Source organism: Martes martes (assembly GCF_963455335.1).
Source record: "Martes martes genome assembly, chromosome: 7".
Taxonomy (NCBI): domain Eukaryota; kingdom Metazoa; phylum Chordata; class Mammalia; order Carnivora; family Mustelidae; genus Martes; species Martes martes.
The window spans coordinates 67,203,584-67,229,299 of NC_137894.1; the positions used below are offsets into that span (position 1 = coordinate 67,203,584).

The 25,716-nt window shown below is 37.7% G+C and overlaps 2 protein-coding genes across 2 annotated transcripts in view; one reads left to right on the forward strand and one right to left on the reverse strand.

The window, feature by feature from the left end:
• The window catches only part of SHC4 (SHC adaptor protein 4), a 133,823-nt gene that overhangs the window by 46,133 nt on the left and 61,974 nt on the right, over nucleotides 1-25,716 (reverse strand). Inside the window, exons 3-6 of the mRNA XM_080808098.1 lie at nucleotides 17,904-17,967; nucleotides 14,179-14,298; nucleotides 4,322-4,375; nucleotides 254-305 (exon numbers count right to left, since the gene is read on the reverse strand). Of these exons, the coding sequence (XP_080664224.1) occupies nucleotides 254-305; nucleotides 4,322-4,375; nucleotides 14,179-14,298; nucleotides 17,904-17,967 (290 nt within the window). The remainder of the gene's footprint in view (nucleotides 1-253; nucleotides 306-4,321; nucleotides 4,376-14,178; nucleotides 14,299-17,903; nucleotides 17,968-25,716) is intronic.
• EID1 (EP300 interacting inhibitor of differentiation 1) lies at nucleotides 7,784-9,553 on the forward strand. The gene has a single exon (XM_080808097.1). It carries the CDS (start codon nucleotides 7,853-7,855, stop codon nucleotides 8,426-8,428), a length of 576 nt encoding a protein of 191 aa, XP_080664223.1. The 5' UTR covers nucleotides 7,784-7,852; the 3' UTR covers nucleotides 8,429-9,553.

A 25,716-nucleotide genomic window follows, 5' to 3' on the forward strand; every position in this document is an offset into this window, starting at 1 on the left:
TCTCTTTTGATTATACAAATAGATAATAAGCTTTCTGGTATAAGAGACCCTCAAATGACTGGGATTTAAATCCCAACTATATATTTTTTTTTCTACTTTGTTCTGGTAGCAGGGCTATTTATTTTAGCTCAAATTCACATACTGTTATACCGCTCTAGTGATCCTCACTCTGTATATTGAAAAGAACTGCTTGTTCCTTTTTAAAGGTGCTATCTACCAGCTCTTAAGAAAATCTAGAAGTTGCTTTCCATACCTCGTTGATTAACTGGATCTTTAGCTACATAGGCAACATAGTCCGTAGTATCCTATAAAAAAGGGAAAATGGTTGCATTTAATATGAATGGATTGCACTGTTCAAAGATTAGAGTACATTTAGGACATGACACTGAGGTAAGGACTTACATACAAATGTTTCTACTTAAAGAGAAAAGCAAAGCATCCTAGGAGGGAACATAAATACACACTGTGTAGTTCAGCCATTGTGAAGTCCACATCCTCTGCCCCTTGGAAAGAGAAGTTGAAAATTAAAAATTTGGAGGCAGATTGAGTGATACTTTTTCACTGAGACTAAAAAAGAATCTGGACAGGGAATATATTAGGACATACATTCTGTAAAAATGGTTAGGGACCATGAATATCTCCTGTGTTGACAGGTGACATACCAGAGGTTATGCCATCACGAAGGACTCATAAACTAGGGGGTGGTGCCATGATCTCCCAGTTGACCCAAGAGACACCATCTATGTCAGAAAGTAAGTCAATTACAGAGACACACTGGGTTTTGTGGTTGTTAGCTTGCTTGTGTGCAATGCGAGTTAACTTAAGAAGTAACAAAGCAAAAATACAAAGCATCTATTTGATCAGTATCTAGAAAGGAAAAATCATTTTTGAAAACGAGAACCCATGAAAAATCCAAGGAGTTCAAAAAGATGTGTGGCTGACTTTGTAAAAACAAACAAAAACCACTTGGTAATTCTGACTTTTATTGAAACAGTAAACTGATGAGTGATAAGATTTTAATAATTAAAGATGCTTTTTGTTATCTCAGTTCTTAGGGGAAAAAAAAGTACACACAATGCCATTTGCAGATTAGAAGTATGACTCTCCAGAGGGAAGATGCAATCAACTGGCAGGAAATAAAAGCCCATGTACAATACCCTCAAGGACAATCACTGAGTAACCCACAGTGAAACACGCAGGAAGCAGATCCCAGGGTCAGCATAACTGGTCTTCAGTTATTTTAAAAAATAACAAACACCTAAGTAAATTTATCTTATGCTAACAGATAAAAGGTTTGAAATATCTTGTAAATAAATAAGGTCACATCTATGAGCTTTGTTTTATATGAATTTAGAAGCAAAGCCACAAGTGCTGGGGGCTTGGCTGCTATTTATAAAGTTGAAGAGGTGGCAGGATGCCAGCAACACTGTCTGGGGCACTAGATGATGGGAAAGAGGTTGTGTGACCTCATCCTCCAACAGTCTCCAGCGGTCTTACAGTTCTAAAATTCTACAACTGTACACATCTGGGAGAATCTAAAGAATGTTAAAAGGCCCAAATAAAGGAAAAAATACAAGAAAATATATTTGTGACATACTTGTAATGCATTTTTGAAAAGGAGAAAGTATATAGAGATACAGAAGCATTACCAAGAACTGTCTTCAGGACTGACGAGAGGAAGACAAGCAAATGCCTTCGAGAAGAGAGTAAAGGTAGGGGTGAGCAAAGGTCAAGAGGTAAGGAAGAATAGCCAGATTTCTTAAACTTGGGAGGAAATCTGTTTGAAAGAAAGGCACCACATTGAGCCATGGAGACTTTTAGCATCTTGCACCCAGTTAGCTGTGAAGTTGTACACGATCTTAGGGAGTGTCCCAAACAAAGCTATGGCCATGTGCTAGCAATGGTGCTGATAGCTATCTCCCATCACGCTGTGCCAGGCACAGTGCAAGGAGCTCACGCACGTGAGTTCACGTCATTCTCACACGCTGTGAGGCAAGGGTGGTCACTCCCCATTTTAGAGATGAGGGCCCCAGAGCTAGAAAGGTTAAATAAGTCAAGTCTCACTGACTCCAAATCCTGGCATTTCACCTGGGGGACCCTGAACACCAATTCTTGCAGTGGCTCCTGTTTTCTGTTTTAAATTCAAATAGTACACTTTTGTCCCAGTTGCACAAAGCACAGGGGTCCCCCTCCAAGCGGTAGGTACAAACTTCCCCACAGCGCTACAAATTCTTTCCCATCTGTTTTTGGTAAGGGCAGTGCTTTGGTGGGCTGAAAGTTAAAGAACTCATGGCACGTGAAGACCATCTAAAAAGAATTAGGGTTCTGGAGAACTGTGACAGACCACATGTGGGCATGCCAAGGGTAAATGATGATTTGCATATTGATGATAAAATGACAGCAACCCTTGTAACGTGAAAGGGAAATTTAGGGCAAACACCTATAATTATTTTTAAAACTTTACTCATAGAACTCATTACATAACTTAAGGGATAGTATTTGAGTTCTTTTATGGATGACTGAGCTATAATGGGTTAGGAAGAGAAGAGACAATGCTGACCTTTTCAGGCTGGATTCAGTCAACCCTCTCTGCTACCAAACATGTCCCTTTGCTGTCCCTGTCAAGGCCAGATTACAAGGCTGGCTGGATGGGAGCTCAGGTTCAGTACTGGACCCACACTGCCGCTGCTATGTGCTAGACACCTCACATGCCCCCTGTCTGCTAATGAATCCACACTTAGCTATCTGTGGAATCTCTTGGGGAAGAGGCAGAACTCCTAAAATTTGGTTTACATATTAACTAAATGGTAGGCCCAGGGAACTGATCTATTCATTTGAAAATAACTATACCCAAAATTGAAAGCTGAGAAAATAGAGAAGCTTAAAGGGAAATTAAGTATCCATTAATAAAAGAAAAAAACCCCAGGGACTTGAAGTCCCACAAATGGGATTTTTCTTCCATATGCTTCAAATAAGTGCTGAAGACAGGATGTTTAGGTTTGACACGCTTGAATATTTTGAATCGCTGGTAGCCAATGTGAAGACAAGTAATTACTGAAATTTTTAAAGAATAGGGCACAAAAAAGTTACACCAACAACCAAGGGAAGAAAGTCACTTACTTTAGATGCCAGTAAGGGAAGCAATGATTACAACAGAGTAACTTCAGAACTTCATTTCATTTTAGGATAGACAATAATTTTTCCTTTTAAATATTTAACATTGAGATCAAAACCTGGCAATGACATCAGCCGCCAGATTTAGTTTTTACTAATGTTCCATACCTCTTTTAGATTTCTGAGTTATATGTCTTATAATTTATGACCCTCTATTTGATTCCTCAGTTGGAAGTGAGAAACTAAATGTGGTGGATAGAAAGAAAAAAAAACACTATTATACTGGATTTTATTCCCTTATTTCTAAAGGACACAATCTTTAATAATAAATTCTCAGCAGAAAAGAAGGTGATACATTGTCAGGAAGAACAGGGTCTATATTTGCTCCCCTTAAATTCTTGACCTTACTGATGTTCAATCCTTATGAATATCAAACTCAGTCCACTTCTAGCTTCTCTATGTTTGCAGGGAGAAGAAAAATGTCCCAATATCATGGAGCAGCAAAATCCTCCCTCTACCCCCAGTTCAAACAGATCTGTTTCTTGGTCAGTCACAAGCTTCCTAACTTCAACACCTCTCTCCTTTCACTCTGCTTCAGAAGTGATGGAGTAGGGAGTCAGGGAATGATCTTCTACTCTATAAAGTAGGTTTGGAGAGCGAGCACTTGCTCAGTCTCCACAATTCATGGGAAATGTGGCCTCTAGGGAGGAAGGAACTGCAGTTTTCTCCTGTTAGCTAAGCATTCCCTCCGTGAGCTTCTGCAAACCTGGTTGCTCATTTTAGGTTAGATTTGGTGGCCTTGGTTGACAGCCAGAATGGCAACAAGGCTTCCCCTCATATGCCAAATCCATTGCTCAAAAGGCTCTGCCTGGAACTCTGTGTTAAGAACGATGCTAAGGGAGGACTGGCAACACATGTATAACATATTTGTTTTTCATGACTTAACATCTAAAATGTTACCTACAAGAAGAGTTTCAGATGATAACTCCATGACTCACAACACAACAAAATATTATTAGCTCCCCTACTAATCCAAATATTTTAAAAATCAGTAACAGAAAATATTTTGTCAAAGCCAAATCTTTGATTGTACACAGCTATTCACAAATTGTAATAAAACACTGGAAAAGACATATAGTGGCTAACATGCTCTACATGGAAGTTCTTTTAACTCTTACAAAAAGACCTTTCGTGAGTCAATACTTACAGGATCCCCTCCAGAGGCAAATGAAATAGACTGCATATGATGATTTGCAATAATCTGTAAAACATAAACAGATCAAACATGTATGATGCTACAAATTATGACTGGTTACATACAATCTAACAGTGATGGACATACAGCTGTATGTTTCGTTTTTGCCTGCTCAGCATCTTTGAAACTACTCCATCCCCATTCTGTAACAATCTCATGAGGTTCAGGTAGGTTTGACATGCCAATCTCCCTGCCCCTCTCCTTATGGCTGGACACACGATCCAAGCCTAGCCCATCAGAATGGGCTTTACCCTCTGGATAAAGCAAAGCCAATCAATATTAAGGGGAGGAAGTGAAATTGATAATGGGAAGGAATGCACCTCTCTCTGACATTAAGGGCCTTAGTTTAAGTCCAAAGCTTCTGGGAGCCATCTTTTGCTGACATCTGGGAAAAGCCTGGTGGAAAAATGAAGCTTTCCCTCTGGAGAATATCAGAGTTGAGAGTTAAAAAAAAAAAAAAAAAAAAAAAAATCTGGGGATAATATTTAGTCCATCATTTCAATCAACACATTTCCCCCTTTATCTTTTTATGCATTTTTCTATTTTATTTATTTATTTTTACATAAGTTAGTTTGAATTGAGTTTCAGTCCTTCACCACCAAAAGGCTCTAAGGTTAAGGTTTTCAATATGAAGTAGACTATCCAAGTGAATTGCATTTGTTGGCAAAGAAGACGATCTCTTTCACTTGAGAGTTTAGGCTTGTTTGGAAACCACAGTGTAATGACCAATTTACAGAGAAGTATTTCTCATACTGTTTTGAAGGTTCATGGAAATACCAGCTGTGCATCAGTTAGCTAATCTCATCTTCAGAATTGTTTAATCTAACCTATATACAATTCTGCTTACATAAGATGGCCAAGCAATTCTACTCTTAGCTGTATTCCAATGGATGGCGTAAATATATGCACCAAAGATCTTCTCAAGAAAGATAATTACTGCCCTGTTTGTAATATTCCCAAACGGGAAACAATCCCAATGATGATCACTGTGATATTCAAACAATGGACTACTGTGTAGCAAAGAACATATTTCTTGGGCAAAAGAAACCAGACACAAAGAATATACACTGCATGGTTTAGTTTCTTTAAAGCTCAAAAACAGGCAAAAATATTTTATTCTGTTTGAAATCAGGATGGTGGCGATAGTGGGGCAAAGGAAGAAAAAGCAAATGGTTTTCTGGGATACTGCAAATGGTGTTTCCGGAGCTGGGTAGTGGTTGCACAAAATATGTCCATTTTGTAATAACCAAGCTGCACAGTTATAACTTGTGCACATTTCTATATTTATATTTCAGTTAAAAGTGATTACTAAAAACTATATTTATATTTCAGTTAAAAGTGATTACTAAAAACAAATCAATATAAAAAGATCAACTGTCATTCCTACATACCAGCAATAGCTAATCAGACATTGTACTGCAGTGAAGGGTATATTTTACATATATATATTTATATATTTACAAGAGTACCTGAGTATAAAGTTGGTATGAATCATGTAAGTCTTTTTAGAAAACTTTATTGAAGGGTGTAAGTAAGACACAAACAAGGAGAAAGATACATATCACTTCTATGGATGAGAAGACAATATTGTAAAGATGTCAATTCTCCCCCAAATTAATCTGTAAATTCCATGTAACACCAAAAAAATTCCACCTATGTCATTCGGATAACCTTTCAAGCTACTTCTAAAATTCACATGGAAGAACAAATGTGCAAGAAACTAAGGCAATTTTTTAAAGAACAAAGAGAGAAGATTTTATCAGCAATACATACTATAAAACTGTAGAAATTCATTTGAATAGAGAGTCTAAAAACAAACTCACACATTCATTGCCTTTTAGTCTATGACAAATGTGGCACCAAACAGCCAACAAAAGGACAGTGATTAAATTAGTGGGGTGGCTGAATTAGCTGAATATATGTAAAAAATATATAAATAAATCCTGTTCTCATAGTATTTATATAAATGTTTTATCCATAAAAGATCTATTCAAATATTAGAAGACAAATAAAAAACTATGCTTGTGATCTGTGAAGTAGGAAAATCTACATTAATAGAAAGAAAAAGACGTATAGAAAAAAAACCCTCCAATTTGATTACAGGAAAACTCATTTTAAGACTTTGGTACAAAAAAAGAAAAAAGAATCCCTGAAATGGGACAAATAATAACAGGCAGGGACCATATATTTGCAACATGTAAAACAAAGTATTCATATAGTTTATAAGAAATTCCCACAAACCAATAATAAAAAGAAATAAACCAAAAATAAGACCAGCTCATTTCCCTAAGTAACACAAATGTTCAATAAACATATTGGAAAAATACTCAATCTCCAAGAAATCAAGGTTATGGAAAATAAAACAAGATATCATTAAATTGATAAAACTGCTCAACAAAACCATGTCTGGCAAGGATATTCTCAAACACTGCTGAGGGGATCTTAAATTTGTACAACAATCTTGGAGAACAGTTTGACACTATGTATTAAAACTAAAGCACGCATACCCTACAATTATGCCTTTCCACTTCTAGGTTATTTATTCTAAAGAAATGTTATTTACCCATAGTTCATAATATCGAAAAATCGGAATTTTTTGCGCATAGTTAGGTCAACTATAGTTACACAGACGAAGTGCTATGAAAAAAAAAAAGAAGACTCATCTATGTATACTAAGAAAGCTAAATCTTTAAAACATTGCTGAGAGGCTTTTTGTTTCGTAATTTGAAGAGTTATGTAAGGCATGCAAAAGCAAAAACAAAACACTCACATAAAGTAAGATTCTTCCAGGAGGACGTAAAGAGCCATATAAAGGCAAAGGAAAAAGATTTGAAGAATACACACCAAACTGATAATAGTGGGAGGTTGCCGCCTGAGAAAATAAATGGAACCAAGTACTTCTTCAGCATGTATCTTTTTAAGAAGATAGATAATATGATTATTTGTGAATTTTTTTAAAGATGGGGCAAACAGAAGAGCTGAATGCATGAGTTCTCAGTATGTTGTTGTGTGGCTGGGAACACTGTAATTTGGAGGTGTGGATTTAGAAGTCTTAAGTGCATAGATGAAAGGTAGTTAAAGCCTTGGAGCAGAGGCGATTGCGGGGGTGGGAGAAGAGGAGCAGAAGGAGAGAGCAGAAGCGGGGGAGGAGCAGGGGGAGGAGGACTAAAAGTTGTTACAGAGGCCACGTGCAGTATTTTCAAGTTCACAGCATCATTAGCAGCGGAACGGTTAAGCATAGCGCAGATTAAGGAACTCTTAAACGCCAGGGGTCTAGCTACGGAGTTTGAACCGACCGAAAGCGGGACCACGCCTCCCCGCAGCTCCCGCCCGAGGGGCACGCCAAGCGGGAGGCGTAGTCTGGGGGTCGCGCAAACGCACGGGGTCACGCAAGCGCGCGGCGTCTGCGCACGCGCAGGACCACTCGGCCGCGTAGCTCTGGTTTTGCAAAAACGCCTTGCAAGGGCTTGAGCTGCTTGGACAATGTCGGAAATGAACGAGCTGTCCGAGCTGTATGAAGAGAGCAACGACCTGCAGATGGACGTGATGCCCGGCGAGGGTGACCTTCCGCAGATGGAGGTAGGCAGCGGGAGCCGGGAGCCGTCCCCGAACCCCTCCCGCATCGGGGCCCCGCCACAGCTCGAGGAGGAAGGCCCCATGGAGGAGGAGGCGGCCCAGCCAATGGCGGAACCGCAGGGGGGACGAGGCCTTGCTCAGCGGCCCAGCCCTGGGGAGCAGCCAGGCCAGCTCGCGGGCCCTGACTTCGAGAGCGAGGACGAGGGCGAGGAATTTGATGACTGGGAGGACGACTATGATTATCCCGAAGAGGAGCAGCTGAGCGGCGCAGGCTACAGAGTATCCGCAGCCCTGGAAGAAGCCAACAAGATGTTTCTGAGAACATCCAGAGCAAGGGAAGCAGCCCTGGATGGCGGGTTTCAAATGCATTATGAGAAGACCCCGTTTGATCAGTTGGCTTTTATCGAAGAGCTCTTTTCACTTATGGTTGTCAATCGCCTGACCGAAGAACTCGGCTGTGATGAGATTATTGATAGAGAGTAATTAAATGCTGTTAAAAGAGGAGGAAACTACTTGAGGAGAGACCCAACATTCCACTGCCTTTTGGGTTCATTCCAGATCCTACGGTGCCAATGAAAAACTTGATCCTCAAAAAAAAAATTTTTTGCGTGTGGTTGTTGTCTTGCAGAATATAATAGGGCAGTGACTGCACAGTTATGAAAAAGAATCGTTAAAGAAGGAGAAGAAACATCTTGGGACTGTGGAAATCTGTTTTCAAGAATGCTCCTGAAACACCTGTGGCTTTGACTTTGTCATTGATCCAGATTATTTTCCTTGCATTGGGGAAAATACCTTTCACATTTCACTGTAAGGAATGGTTTTGCAAGAATGAGTTATGACCAAGACAAACAAGTACAAGACCCCAGTGATATTAATTACATAAGAAAAAGTAATACATCCAACTTAGGACACAAGAGGTCTGAATCGTTTGGACTGAAAACATACTGAGAGCCTCTTGAGAGAACTCTGAAGATTCTACTTTGTGGTCTGTCCAAGCTAGTGATCAGAGGCTGAATTTTTAGTGTAAAATAAATTGAGTATTCTTCAGTATCCCCAAAAGATAAACAAACCCAAAAAGAAATATGTATCATGTATGCTGTATTTCAAAATGTGTTTTCAAGAGCATCTGAAATTTTGTCTGTACATGTATCTTGATCGTTTATAAGGCTACTAAGATCTATAATTCAAGGAAATTCGTTGTCTTACCATTTTTAAAACTCAAAAATTAAAACATCCATAATAAAACATCAAATTTACGCATGAAAATGTATGTGAAAGAACAAAACAAACGATTTCTAATACTCCTACATAATAGAGAAATTGTTTTACTTGCTCTCTGTTTTTTCATTTAATTTTACAGGTGAAAGACTTGGGTTGAACTTCATAACATAAGAACTGTTAAAATGAAAATGTCAAGTAAAAGGACAGCCCTACATCTAAAAAAAAAAAAAAAAGACTGAGCAAGTATGCCCTCAATCTTTCAAAGTTTTAAACCTGCCCAGAAATCCACCTCAGTTTCTGAAGTTTCCCTCTGTCTCCTCCTCTAATTAAGCTTGTTATTGGTTATGCACCAGCATTCAAGATAATAAAATTTCTTGTTCTGTGTACTTTGTTTGGCCAATAGTATTGTTCACATACTTTAAACACTACTTTTTATTGTATTGTGCTATTTTATTTTATTACTGAAGCCACTTTATGATTGAAATTTAACCACTGTTTATAAGGGAAAGTGCTGCAGCTTCAAATACCTGATTTATAAAATAACTTGTGGATATTAAACTTGGCAAATTCCTGTAAAATAATTTGCCAGCCTGAGAAAACCTGTTCTATTAGTGAGCATGTTGCTGTGGTTATTAAGGTTCTGAAATTGTATAAGAATAATAATTAAGTCAGAAAGCTGTGCCCAGTAAAACTGTATCAGTAGGTCTGATGATCAACAAAAAGGTACCATCTGCTCCTTATGACAGTAAAGGACACATAAAACACTACAACTCAGCCTTATTTATATTACCGTCATCTTTTAGTTTAAGAAAGGGGTTTCTTTTCTGTAAAATAGAGTACTGATAAGGTTGATCATAATTATTTAAATACCAGCTTGGTAAGGAAGAGGATAGATAGATAGGGAAATAATAGAAGGTGAGATGTTAGTACTTAACCATCTCAATCCTGCCTCTTCCTTGCCTCACTTTCACTGCATTTTCAAACAGCTTATAGCTGCAACTCGATGAGTCTGGATAGATAATTGCTTGTATGATGTGAACTAACTGAATTTGGGGGTGGGGCATAGGATGCCAGGACACAGGTAACTGACCAGTAGTATGTACCGCCAGATAAAGATGTCAGGAAATAGAAAAAAAAAAAAACAGTGAGGAAGTGTGATTAGGTTCCTCTCTGGGACTGAGTAGGGAGCAAGAGGAGAGGAAAAGAAAACCACTCCCTGTTGGGTTGGAAAGCTCATTTTGGGGAGAAAGACCTGGACAACATTACGGACCCCTCTTGATGGTTGGATTGTTGGTCTTGGAAAAATAGACCATAATCTGAGAGATCACTAAAATTAATACTTGTTTGTATTTACTGAAGATAGAAAATGGTAGCATTTTAACACCCCTTTGAAAGTGTAACATCGCTTGTTTTAAAGGTTAAAGTTAACACTTAATTGAAACCAGCCTAACCTGGTTCAAATCTGGGCTAATGGGAACTAAAGAAAGGAGTTCTAGAGAGATTCCGCTGCTTATTTTGTGAACAGGGGAGAGGGTGGGGATGTGGAATGGGGAGAGGGAACATTAAAAAGCTTGTGAGTATGTAGGGTGATTGGGGGGTGGATAGTTTTCTGGATCTATGCATATAATAAATTTTTGCTTAGATCAGATTGTCCTACATTGGCTGCCCTAAGGACACAGATCTATTTTGTTTGCCTCAGGGATTAAAATTTTAATTCTTTATTAAAGACCAACATCTCATAATCCAGAGAGCAGCAAAGCTCCCAGATTTCCATTTTCTATCCCCACAAAAGTTAAAGATCAGGTAGCCTTTGACCCATAGTTATATGGGGAAGAGTATCTAATTTCCCTTTACATGGGGAAGGTATTGTACTACCATGTTTCCCAGTGTTGTCTCCACAACATGGAGTCCAAGTGGCAGTCACCATATATTACTATGCTTGGGCCATTGTTTTTCTTGTAGCTGGACAATAAGCACTACCTGCCTGGCCTCTCTTCATGGAGACTAAAGGATGTCTCCATTTTTTGCCTGTTTTACCTTCTCTAATCTCTATTACCCTTCTCAGTAACATTTCACTAGCTGTTAGAATTGATGGTAGGATCATAGATAAGAGTAAAGAATAGTGGGAATGGAAACTACTGAGCCTGACATTTTTGCTTAAGTCCCTAACATATTAAAGTATGTCAGGCAAGTCTTGCTTGAATTTTTAAAACAAGGAATATACAAAAATCTCTAAAACTTGCTTTTGCAAAATGTATTTTCCATCCCAAAATATGGTAAGTTTTAAAAATTGCAAGCATTATGTGTTTAATATTTTATTTTCTGCCTCTGAGGTTCTTTGAGACATTTTCTGGGAGTGAATGGTTATATTCCTGAAGATGTTCTCAGCGGCCGAAGATGAATGTGAACCATCTGACCCATAAATACTGTCATCTATGAATGTATCTGTAAACTTGTTTGTTTTCAGCCCAAAATATGGCTTAGAAGCTGAGACAGGGGAGGCATTAATATTTCTTGATATTTATCTTAGAACGTCAAAAGGTAGCTTTCTTTAAGGAGAATTCAATTAGTAAATCATTTCTCATGTACATCTGTAAGGTTGCTTCTCTGCTGCCTTCATTCCTTGAACATTTTACTTGCCTTTTTTTTTTTTTTTTTTAGATTTTATTTATTTACTTGACAGACAGAAATCACAAGTAGGCAAAGAGACAGGCAGAGAGAGGGGAGGAGGCAGGCTCCCTGCCGAGCAGAGAGCCTGATGCAGGGCTCTATCCCAGGACCCTGGGATTATGACCTGAGCTGAAGGCAGAGGCTTTAACCCACTGAGCCACACAGGCACCCCTTTACTTGCCCTTTTGATGGGATTTACAAAGCTGCTTGAGTGAAGCATCCACAGTCACACATCTCTTTTATGCCTCCCCTCCCCCTGACCACCACCAAGCCATTTCCCCTAGGCCTGCAGAATGGTTCAAAATTATTTTTAAAAATCAGCACCTGGGTATGAGGTCAATGAGATCCTGACTTTGGTCCTCACTCCAGCAGTGGGCTGAACACATTCCCATTCCATGCCACCAGTGCGGAAAAGAATCTCACTTCCAGAGGCACTGCTTGCTATAATTACAGGTAGTGGAAGCCACCCATGCCCACTGTCCCCACTTCTATTCCTCCAAAAAGATGAAGGGCACTTGACAATACCCCCTCTAGTTGCAGTAGCCCAGAAAAACTGTAGTAGAAGAGAAAGAGAAATGAAAGAAGAGAAGAGAAAGAAATGAGAATAAACTGTGCCTCCTACCACACACAATCCTATTCTTCCTAAATTCCCCACTCCTCAGTCACCCCATAGAAAAAAACATTTTTTTAAATGCTCATTATATTCCTCACTTAAGGCCATCACCACGACAGCTGTAGATTTGCCTGCTCTTCCTCCCCTACAAAATTCTGAGATAATTCAAGTGCTTCTATACTCAATGAGATCTCTCAGCTCAAGGCAATAAGCACCCCCTGGTACCATACACATGGGTGAAAACTAAAAATGAATTTTACATTTACAAATGTCTTATGGGCAAAGCATCTGAAAGATTGAATGATTGTTTTCCTTCCACCTAGATTTGTTGCCTCTTCCAAGCACAGCCTCAGATGTTCTACTGTCATTATACATTAGTGATATCACCTCTCTTGGATAACCAATCTGGGCCCAGCTAGACAGGAATTTATTTTAAACTATTTCATATTAAGCATTTTCCTCTATGGAGTTTTATACTACTGTGGAAGCATTATATTTTACTCTCCTTTTGAACTTAGAAAATAAAGCAGCCCTCAAAACTGCAAGTGAATTTTTTGGCAAAAATATTGGAGTCAAAAATATATATAACTGTATTTATATGTTACTGAAATTTTTATAATTTTATGTTTTTAAATTTTACTTCCCCTGTCAAGTACCGAGTTTATGAAAATGTCTCAAGGAAATAGGAAAAATGTTTAAGTAAATAATAATAATAGGTACTGTGCTGTGCTAAGTGATTTACTTTGATGATCTTACTTAATCCTCTAAAAAACCCAATGAGACACACTATTACTATATCCATCCTTTCAGAAACTCTACGAATAGGTACTATAATATCATTTCACTAACGAGGAAAATCGAGTGGTAAAGTAACTTGCTTGTTAGTGGCTGAGCCAGGATTTCAACCTATATGTGACCTCCAAGCCCAAGGGTGTTTTATCACAGCCGACTACACATTCAACCTTCCACGAGTCCCTGATCAACAGGACTCCATAGAGTAAAACCTTAAGTGCTAAGAACCTCAAATCATAACACACTAGACCAAGAAAAATTTGACTCTAACACACATAAATAACCCGATATAAGGAATTTAGCTTAGAAAACAGGAAGCAAGTCAAACAGTGCCCTAGTTGAAGGTATACATTTAGTCCAGTACCTGTATATCTTCTATATTTGCTTCAGGGTTGCTGTTTTTTGAGAAATAAGGTTCACAGTGAGAACTCGGGCATACCATGGTATCATAAATCATCAAAGAAGAAAAAAAAGTGTTTATGTAATAACATTTTACAAAGCATTTCAACCTTAAAAGCTGGAAGAAAATGTTTTATGCTTAAATTTCAGTTTGCTAGAATATTAACTCTAACATCACCCTTCCCCTCTGCCCCTCATTTGCACCATCCATCCTTTTGGGGAGCACTGGTGGAAAGTAATAAACAAGTGACTCAAGAATATGATCTATCAAATGCTCTGTATAATGTTATTTGTACCTTAGTCCCTATTACAAAGCCAATTAGGTAGAGGCAAGTATGCAAGCAGTTAATGGCCAGTGATGGGTTAATAATACTGTTGTTCTAATTATTGTTATGCATAAATCCTTGGCAGATTTTTTCCCCTCATGTCTTATTAAATTTAAGGCACACTCTGTCTGAAACTTTATTTTCTTGATTATGCTGACTCTTCTAGAAAAATACATGATATGTTAAACTCGAAATGACCGTCATGATCTTACCTGTTGGTTGTCAATATTCATCAGTGTGAGGCTGCATGTTGAGATGGTCAGTTTAATGTTCATTCCCGAAAACTGAAGATTACTTTTGCCAAGAACTGTTGATAGGAACTTAACAGGAGGCTTTAAAAAATAGCAAAACAACACTTCAAGTTAAGGATTTTGTTACAGAATAATATTAATCTTTTAAGTATTAAAAATGGACCAAAACACATGCTCTTCCTCTCTATTTTACTTTACACAAAACAGATGAGATGGAATCCTTCTTTTTAAAAAAAAAGTTTTATTTATTTATTTATTTACTTATTTATTTTTTAAAAGATTTTATTTATTTATTTGACAGATGGAGATCACAAGTAGGCAGAGAGACAGGCAGGGCGGGGAGGGAAGCAGGCTCCCTGCCGAGCAGAGAGCCCAATGCGGGACTCGATCTCAGGACCCTGGGATCATGACCTGAGCCGAAGGAATCGGCTTAACCCACTGAGCGACCCAGGCGCCCCTAAAAAAAAAAGTTTTAAAAAATAGAATGCACCCAATTTTCTAGGAAGTAGTGAAATCTGAGCCCTCAGAACTTTTCTGGTACGTTTCCTTCTCCCCAAGTGTTGGGAGTAGGGGTCTGATTTAAATGAAAGGAATTCCTTGAGAGTTCGGGCTAGCTGAACTCTCCAGTCCCTTTGAACACCAGTCTAAAAAAGAAAGAGTTGCTGTCTAGTTTTTTTGCAATCATTAAAAAAAAAAAAAGTATGAAAAACATGCATACCAAACATATGGGACACAGAGAAAGAGGAGCTAAGGGAGGAATTTATAACCACAATCACATACATTAAAAAAGAAGAAAGCTCTCAAATCAAGAACCTAGATTTACAACTTAAGGAATTCAAAAAAAGAAGAACAAATTAAACTCAAAGCTAGTAGAAGGAAGGAAATAATAAAGATTAGAGCAGAGATCAATGACACAGAGACAAGAAGAACATAAAGAAAATCAATGAAACCAAAAGTTAGTCCTTCAAAAAGATCAACAAAATTGACCAAGCTTTAGCTAGATGGACTCAGAAAAAAGGAAAGGAGATTCAAAGCACTAAAATCAGGAACAAAAGTTTGGGTGGGGGGAGGAAGCGGAATGTAACAACCAATTCAACCGAGACAAAAAGGATTATAAGAGAGTGCTATGAACAATTGCACATTAACAAACTGGAGTGCCTGGATAAAATAGACAAATTCCTAGAAACATTAAACCTACGAAAGTTTCTATTTCTTCATCATGAAGAAATAGAAAATCTAGATAGAAAAACAACTACTAGAAAACAAATGGAGAAACAACTACAATACTAGAAAATAACCAGTGTTGGAAAGGACATGGAGAAATAGAAATCCTGTATACTATTGGTAGACATGTACAATAATACAACAGCTATGGAAAATAGAATAGCCGTTCCCAGTTCCTCAAAAAAATCAAAAATAGTATTACCATATGATCCAGCAGTTCTACCACTTGTTATCTACCCCAAGAACTGAAAGCAGGGACTTGAATAGATAGTTGTAAATCCACATTCACAGCAGTGTTATTCACAAAAGCTAAAACATAGAAACTACCCAAATATCCATCAATAGATGAATGGATAAGCAAAATGTGCTACTTACATACAATGGAATAGTATTCAGCCTTAAAAAGGGAAGAAAGTATTTTTTATAATTTAAATTCAATTTAATTAACATATGCTGTATTATGTCAGAGGTAGAATTTAGTGATTCATCAGTTCTGTACCACACTCAGTGCTCATTATTTCAAGTGCTCTCTTTAATGCCCACGACCCAGTTACAAAAATATGGAACACTTCACGAATTTGCATGTTATCCTTGCCCAGGGGCCATACTAATCTTCTCTGTATCATTTCAATTTAGTAGACATGCTACCGAAATGAGCATGGGAGGGAATTCTGACACATGTCACAGCATGGATGCATGTTGGGAACATTATGTGGAGTGAAATAATCCAGTCACAAAAAGGCAAATACTGTATGATTCCACTTGGATGAGGTACTTAGACCAGTCCAATTCATAGAGACAGAAAGTAGAATGGTGGCCGTCGGGGCTAGAGAAATGGTGGAATGGGAAGTCATTGTTTAATGTGTATAGAGTTTCAATTTTACAGGATGAAAAGAGTTATGGGGATGGACAGGGGCAATGGTGGCACAATGATGTGAATGTACGTAATATCACTGAGCGGTATGCTTAACAATGGTTAAAATTTTGTTACGCATATTTCACCAGAATTTTTTAAATTGGGAGGAAAAAGAGTAGAAAGATATATAGTGCACCAAGGGTCCCTGGCATGTATTAAGTATGCAATAAATGCTAGCTATCAAAGGAAATTAACTCAATATTTTTTTTCTGTCCATGTGTACTTTCTGGAAAGATGATAACCTCATTTGTTTTGTTCTACTTTGTTTTGGGGTGTGAACTCCCTATTCTTGAAATAAGAGTCTTACATGAGTGAGCCCGTTTGCTGGGATCACCCAGTAAAAGCATCTTATTTGCAGAGGTAACAAGAGGCAGGAGGAAGCCAGAAACTACTTCAGGGCCATGGGTTTTGTCAAAGAAACTGGTAAATAGGGAGTTCTAATAGGATCCAAAGGCCACTTATCAGTGTTTTTCCATGCCATGTGGCTCGTTTGAGTAACCCTTGGTGACACTGGGTTCAGCCCTATGCAAAATAATGAAGAATAATAAAGAATGAGGCAGCGTGGTATGGAAATAAAGAACCAAGCTGTAAGTCTGAAGACCTGGCTTCTATCGCTGTCTCTCACCTTCATCATCTGATTGACTCAAGGCAAATGTCCTCTGAACCAGTCTAGCAGCTGGCAAAATGGAAGGGTTGGCCTGGAAGATCTCTAAAAATTCCTTCTCTCTTAAACAATCTACAAGTCCATGATTTACATAGTTATGAAGACCTTTCGCCCCTCCCCTTTGGACATTCCAAAACAACTAAATGTTCTCGGGTTGACAATGAAATAGCAATAATACTAATTACCATTGCTATTGAAAGCCTAATATATGCCAGACACTGAAATGATAGATACCATTTCATTTAATTCTACACAACTCTATAAAGTTTGTGCTCTTTTCTCCCATTTTACAGATGGGAAAACCAATGATCCAAAAGGTGAAAGGACTTGTTCAAGATCACACGGTAGCTGGCAGAGTCAGGATTTAATCCAAGTCTATGTAACATCAAATCTTATGCTATTTTCAGCAGGAAAAGTTCCTTCTACTAGTGTTATCTCATCCCTACCAGCACCCACATTTCCATTTGAAAATGGGCCAAGGAGTCTAAAAATTCTATGCAGAATAGATACATTATAAAATATTGAAATTGGAAGGTACCACACTGAACATCTGGTTCGACTTCACTTTACAGGCACAAGAATGAGGTCTCAGAGAGAGGAGATACCAGGCTCAAAGGTAAGTAAACACCCAGAACTGGAACCCAGATTTTTTTACTTAAACCCCGGGTGCTCTCTCCATTCTGTTGCTCAAGGCATCATAGTGTCAGACAAGTCGGAAAAATTTGAGAGACTAGACCAACTTTCAGTGCATTTCTGATAGGCCAGCTGGTAGAGGCCATTCTGCACTTCAGTTCCTATGGTAAAATGAACTAACAACTATTTTGATATTCTTTTTTCCCTAGTTAGAGAAACAGAGAACAAGAACACCACACCAATATTTACCTTTCGCTTTTTAATGGCTCCATTTGCCCCAGAGACAGCTTCACACAGGCGACTTATTGCTTCCCTACAGAACAGAAACCATATAAAGACTTAGTGTGCTAACATACAGTAAATGTTCAATAAACGTCAGCAAGTATTACAAACAAAATGTGCACACACATAATGGTGAGTCTGACATAAATGACTTTCCCCTATCCCCAAGGGATTAAGCATTGCACTTAGTCTCTCTGCCATTCAAACAGCACCCCCCCAACACATACACACACAAAACCCGGCAACACCCTAATGCTGAAAAAAAAAAAAAAAATCACTTTACAATAAGGAGTCCTACTATTCACCTTCTTGATCTCTTTTTTCCTCGGATTTTCAGGTTTGGTGTTTAGCAATGTTACTTTTTAACCAAAAAGGAGGGGTAAGAACTTTGTTGTTTGGGAACACTTTGATTTTACTTCTAGCAAAATCTTCTCTGTGGTGTTACGAATAAAAAGCTTCCTGGTATCTCAGCACCAAAGGCGACGAAATGCAAAAGAATCTGATACCAGAGGAAGTTGAAAAGGACCAGAAGAGAACTGAACTTCAAGGTGGTCTCAAATGGAGCCTTATTGACTGAGATACTGCTACAAGCCATTGGGCTTGCACGTAATTTCACAGAAGAAATGAAAATCAATAACAAATTTCCTCCTTCGCTTTTTCCACCCCTTACTCTGTATTGTACTTCCTGAGAGAAGGGCACCACTAAAATACGAAGTTGTTCCTTAATGGAAGTGGTGAACAATTTGGCGCCCTCCTCTCCAGAAATGGAGTTAAAACTATAAGAGCTTTTTGTCTCTGGAACTCAGCATTCACAACGGCTGGAGCTTTTGCTCAGTGTAATCTGAACCATAACCTTGTGGCTTTCAACCCATATATTAAACTTTTCACAAAGCACATCTCTAAACTCTTTCCTGCATCACTGGAGATCAGTGTTTAAATTAGTAAACTGAATTAGTACACACACATAAGCGCACATGCAAACTTGTATCACAATTTTTATACATATTTCATGAAAAAAATTTTCTTTGAGGTATTTTTGATTCCTAAAGGGGGGGAAGAACACTCAGAGGAATGCAGAGGAAATAATCTATCTCCCTCTCTCTCCATATAGAGAGATGTATAATCAGACAGATAGAGATATATAGATTCAGATATATTAGTGAAGATCTATGTTTTCAGTGTTCTTCTAGTAGAGACTTTGGAAAGATAAGTAGAATTCCCAAAGATTCTAGGCACCATTTTAGATTCATAATGTGTGTTTTAGTTCAGATTTCTTTGGGGAGGGGCGGGTATATGAAATTCTTCAAGGTATTCTCTTGTCTGACTTTTGCATGCAGCCAACACACAGAATGGCCTTTTGGTTTAGCCTATTTTCTCAGGATTTTATATTTATATTTATGGTTTCCGTAGGATTCCAACGTTTGTTCTCTGGATGAAAACAGAAGGTCTGCTCAGAAAGTTAGGCTCTTTGGTTGGTTGACTGATGTTTGAGTCATCCTAATGATTATTCAATAATTGATGAGCTACATAATAATTAATCTGAATTAGCCTCTGGTGTTGCCAAAATAACTAGTCCAGGCAACTATGTTGTTCATATTTAATAAAGAGGGATTTTAGAAAAGGTATTATCAGATCCTTTACTCCACGAGAGGCAACTGGGGTGCTGTGGTCTAAAAAGCTCCTTGTAAATGGTTTGAAATAAAAGTAGAAACAAAGATGGGCATTGACGCTGCAAGTATAACAAGAGTTATCATTGGACGTTGTTACTTTTATAAAGCACCTTGTAGTTTTACGAAGTGCTTTCCCAGGCATTGTTTTCTTGATTCTCACACAGTCGATGTCGTCCAACAAAAAGCAGAGCTGTAAACGGGAATTAAAAGGAGCATTTTATGCTGTGAGTACCTCTCGAGGACAGTTCAGAAGGATGAACCTTCCTGGCAGAGTGGAGTCTGGAAATTCCAGACAGAGGGAAGAGCATGTGTAAAGACATGAAAATATAAATCATCAAGATAGGAGGGGACCTACAAGTACTTTGATATTGCTGGACCACGAAGTGTGAAGAACAAGAGTGAATGAGAGATGAGAGGAGAGTCTGAAAACTTTTTCTGTAAAGGGCCAAACATAAATTTTTTAGCCTTTTCTCTGTTCCAACTACTCAACTCTGCCATTATAACTCAAAAGCAGCAGTAGACAATATGTAAACAAATGGGCCTGGCTGTGTTCCAATAAAACTCTATTTCTAAAAGCAGGCATCTGGCTATATTTAGCCTAAGGGTCATAGTTTGCCAACCCCCAGATTAGATAATTCACACAAAAGAGATAGAAATAGTTCAGTTTTAAAAAACAGGAAAATGTTCACATTCATTACAATTTTAACATTGAAAATTAAAACAGCTACAAGATACTTCATGCTCATTAAGTTAGCAAAAAAGAGAAGTACAAATGCACTATTGGGGAAGAGTACTTATCCATTGCTGGGGGCCCCGATTAGTATTAATACAGTCTTTCTAGAGAGTGATTTGGTAAAAGACGATAAATCTCTTAACCTTTATCAGAGCATTTGACAAGGGGAGGAGAATTTGTATTGAAATAGCATTGAGTATGTATATAGTATCAATATCTATTTTAGAGTAAAAAACCAACTCCATAGTTTGTGATATAGATGTAAAACTCACCAATATAAATATTTCCCCTTGTAATGTTAAGTGTGAAGACGATAGAAATAAGGGTCTATATAAATTAGCAGGGGAAAAGTAGAACATAGAATGGTATACACTTCTTGGTAGCAGCTACATAAAATTAATTCTGTCTAAATAGTGATATAGAAAGAGCTTATGAACAATGACTTGGTTTAGGTGTTGTTGTGTGTGGGGGGGGTTGTTGTTCCCTGTTTTTATTCTATTGATATTTAGCTGTAAACAATGTTATGTTTTCCCTTCACCATGCACTTAATTGAATAAATAATCTTTTAAAATATTAAAAGAATGCAAACTGATATCAAGAGTTTTGCCTCTCTGCTGTGAAAATGTGAGGGCATGTCAAAGATATCTCCGTGAAGAGGGGCGACAGCCTTTCTCTCTTTTGCCAACACTCCCCGAGAGATGGGTCAATGTTCATGTTACAGATAAGAAAAGATCTTTATTTATATCTGTCCCATCCCAACTTAGCCTTTAACTCCTCCATCTTTATGGCTTTGAAATCCAGATTTATTTTTTCAGTTTATTTTGTAGGTTTGCTTATTTCCTTTCTTCAAAATTTCATAAAGAAGAAAAATCTTGACCAGTTTTAGTAACGCTTTCACAATAGACCCTACCTTGAGATTGTGACATAACGCCATTGCAGGGAGCCTGGGTTTTAATGAAGGAACGGCTGCTATTTATATGGCCAGAGCTGGTACTATGTACCTTATGTACATCATCTCCTTTATTCTTAACAATGTCATTTCAATCTTCAGTTCTTTATGATTCCACTCAACAAAGACCTGTAGAAGTGATTATTTTGGTATTTGGAGATGATACATTAGACAATATTTTGGAAAACTTTTTTCACTCCATACTCAAATGTGCTTTATTGTCAAGTGCATATTTAGATTTGGTTCTTGAATTGTAATGGTGATCTGCTGCTTTTTCTTTTAATTAAATTTGACTCAAAATATTTGACTTTTTTTAATGAGTTAACCAAAGAAGTACAGCTACTATTCCATACTAGCCTTGCATTTCTTCCCTAAATTCCATTTAGCTTAGATCATTTTTCTTTTACTTTGATTTTTAATTCCACAAAATAACTTCAGAATCGATTACAAGTTGAGTATCACAATTAGTGTTTTAACTTCATAGAATATCTCATTGTGACATTTTCCCTGATATGTAAAGCAGTCCATTGGCAAAAGTGTGCACAGTTTCCTTCTAATTTTAAGATTATATTTAGTGACGTTCTTTTCTCTGATTGTCAAAGATTCTCATGCAGGCGGTACTATTTCTTATGCCTAAGAATGTTTCTGAAAGTTGCACCACTAATGCTACTTGCCAAGTTGAGTGTACAGAAAGTTTTCTCATCTCCTGTTCAAGTTAATCAACATCAAGCATTGTGAATGCTTTAGGGTAAGACTGTAGTGCAGAATGCAGAAATCTTGTCCCCGGGAAATTTGCAGGTGGTAGATTGTTTCCCCCCCACCCCCTACTCCCTGAGCTCTGTTAATTTTGTCTGCAGTAGATCTAATGTTTGAATAAATCAGATGTCTAATAAATTTTTTTAAATGTCATTTCAAGATAGCTATTTCATACCCACTTTACAAATGAGGAAACCAAAGTTCAAAGAATTTAAGCAACTGCTTCCAAATAATGCAGCTGATGGTGGGAGAGCCAGAATACAAATCCAGTCCTGAATTCAAAACCTAATTCAAAATTAGCAAGGTAATAGGGCAAAGTGGCAGGGCTCAATTCCAGAAAAAAGCTCAAACAGATACCTTAGTCCTTTCTCAACCATTGCTTTCTCTACATTGGCTGTTACCTCCTCATGGAAGAAAAGAGCATCTAGAGTCCAGCTCTATGCCCATGTGGGCAAACATGTTTATGCATGTATGGGCACACTCACTCAGAATTTTAAAGTCAGAAACACCACAAAAAAAGAAAATCAGAGGCCAATATTCTTGATAATCATAAATGCAAAAATCCTCAACAAATATTAGCAAACCAAATTCAACAATACATTTGAAGGATCATATATTATGATCAAGTGAGACTTATTCCAGGATGTAAAGATGGTTCAACATCTGCAAATCAATCAATGTGATACTCCACATTCACAAAATGAAGGATAAAATCATATGATCTTCTCAATAGATGCAGAAAAGCATTTTATAAAATTCAACATCCATTTATGATTTTTAAAACTGTCAACAAATTGAGTATAAAAAGAATACGCCATCTATGACAAACCCACAGCTAATATCATCCTGAATGGTGAAAAGCTGAAAACCTTTCCTCTAAGATCAGGAATAAGACAAGGACGCCCACTCTCCCCACTCTTGTTCAAAATAGTATTGGATGTCCAAGCCAGAACACTTAAGCAAAAATAATGACAATAATAAAGAAATAAAAGGCATCTAAACTGGAAAGGAAGAAGTAAAACTATCACTATTTACAGATGACATGATACTATATATAGAGAACCTTAAAGACTCCACCAAAAATTATTAGGACTAATAAATGAATTCAGTAAAGTTGCATGATACAAAATTAGTATTTAGAAATCTGTTGCATTTCTATGTACTAATAATGAACTATAAAAAAGAGAAATCAAGAAAACAAACCCCTAAATAAACAACACAAGAAACAACAGGTGTTGGAAAGGATGTGGGAAAAAAGGAACCCTTGTGCATTATTGGTGGGAACGCAAATTGGTGCAGCCACATTGGAAAACAGTAGGAGGGTCCTCAAAAAGTTAAAAATAAAACTGCCCTGTGATCCAGCAATCACACTACTAGGTACTTATAAGAGGATACAAAAACACTAATTCAAGGGGATACATGTACCCCTATATTTACTGCAACATGATTTAAAATAGCTGAGATAGGGAAGCAGCCCAAGTGTCCATTGACTAAAGAATGGATAAAGAAGATTTGCAATGTGTATATAATTTTATTCAGCCACAAAAAAGAATGAGATCCAACACTCAAAAAAACAGATAATCAAGTCAAAAAATGGGCAGAAGACATGAACAGACACCAAAGAAGACGTGCAAATGGCTAACAGGCACATGAAAACATGTTCATCATCACTAGCCATAAGGGAGATTCAAATCAAAACTACATTGAGATACCACCTTACACCAGTTAGAATGGCCAAAATTAACAAGACAGTAAACAACAAGTGTTGGAGAGGATGTGGAGAAAGGGGAACCCTCTTACACTGTTGGTGGGAATGCAAGTTAGTGCAGCCATTTTGGAAAACAGTATGGAGATTCCTTAGGAAATTAAAAGTAAAGCTACCTTATGATCCTGCAATTGCGCTATTGGGTATTTACCCCAAAGATACAGATGTAGTGAAAAGAAGGGCCACCTGCACCCCAATGTTTATAGCAGCAATGGCCATAGGTGCCAAACTGTGGAAAGACCCAAGAAGCCCTTCAACAGCCAGATGGATAAAGAAGATATGTCCATATAGACGATGGAATATTATGCCTTCATCAGAAAGGATGAACACCCAACTTTTGTATCAACATGAATGAGACTGGAGGAGTGAAATAAGTTAAGCAGAGAGAGTCAATTACCATATGGTCTTACTTACTTATGGAGCATAAGGAACAACACAGAGGACATTATGGAGCATAAGGAACAACACAGAGGACATTGGGAGAAGGAGAGGAGAAGGTAGTTGGGGGAAATTGGAGTGGGAGATGAACCATGAGAGACTGTGGATTCTGAGAAACAAACTGAGGGTTTTGGAAGGGAGGAGGGTGGGGGGATGGGTGAGCCTGGTGGTGGGTATTAAGGAGGGCACGTATTACATGGAGCAGTGGGTATGGTGCATAAACAATGAATCTTGGAACACTGAAAAAATAAAATAAAATTTAGATTTTTAAAATGGGGGGAAAAGAATGAGATCTTGCCATTTCCAATGACATCAATGGAGCTAAAGGGTATAATGATAAAGTGAAATAAGTTAGTCAGATAAAAACAAATATCATAGGATTTCATTTATATGTAGAATTTAAGAAACAAAACAAGCAAAAGGAAAAGAGAGAGAGAGAGACAAACAAAGAAATATACTCTTAACTCTAGATAGAGAGCAAACTGATGGTTACCAGAGGAGAGGTGGGTAAGGGGTATGGATGAAACAGGTGATGGGAATGAAGGAGGGCACTTGCTGTGATGAGCACAGGGTGTTATATGAAAGTATTAAACCACCATATAGCACACCTTGTACTAATATAACACTGCCTGTTAACTAACTGGCATTAAAATAAAAACCTTAAAAATATAAAAGAAAAATCCCATTTACAATCACACCAAAAAGAATACCTAGGAATAAAATTAACCAAGAAGGTAAAGACCTGCCCACTAAAAAGTGTAAGACATTGATGAAAGAAATTGAAGAAAACACACATAAATGGAAAGATATTCCATTTTCATGTGTTAGAAGAATTAATATTGTTAAAATGGCCATAGTTCCCAAAGCAATCCACACATTCAATGCAATCCCTATCAAAATACCAGGGCCATTTTCCACAAAACTAGAACAAATAATTATTTTTTTTTAGATTTAATTAATTAATTTATTTATTTGAGGGAGAGAGAGAGAGAGCACGTGAAAGCAGGGGGTGGGGCAGAGGCAGAGGGAGAGAATCCAAAAGACTCCATGCTGAGCACAGAGCCCAATGTGGGGTTCATCTCACAAATCATGAGATCATGATCTGAGCTGAAACTTAGAGTCTGATGCTTAACCAACTAAGCCACCCAGGCACCCCTACAAGAAATAATTCTTAAATTTATGTAGTACCACAAAGACCCTGAATTGTCAAAACAATCTTGAGAAAGAAAAAGCTGGAGGGACCATGCTTCCTGATTTCAAAGTGTACTACAAAGGTGTAGTAATCACAACAGTGAGGTACTGGTGTAAAAAACAAACACATAGATCAATGGAACAGAACAGAGGAAATAAACATATGCATATATGGTCAGTTAATTTATGACAAAAGAGGCAAGGATATACAAGGGAGAATGGACAGTCTCTTCAATAAATGGTGTTGGGAAAACACAATGGCCACATGAAAAAGAGTG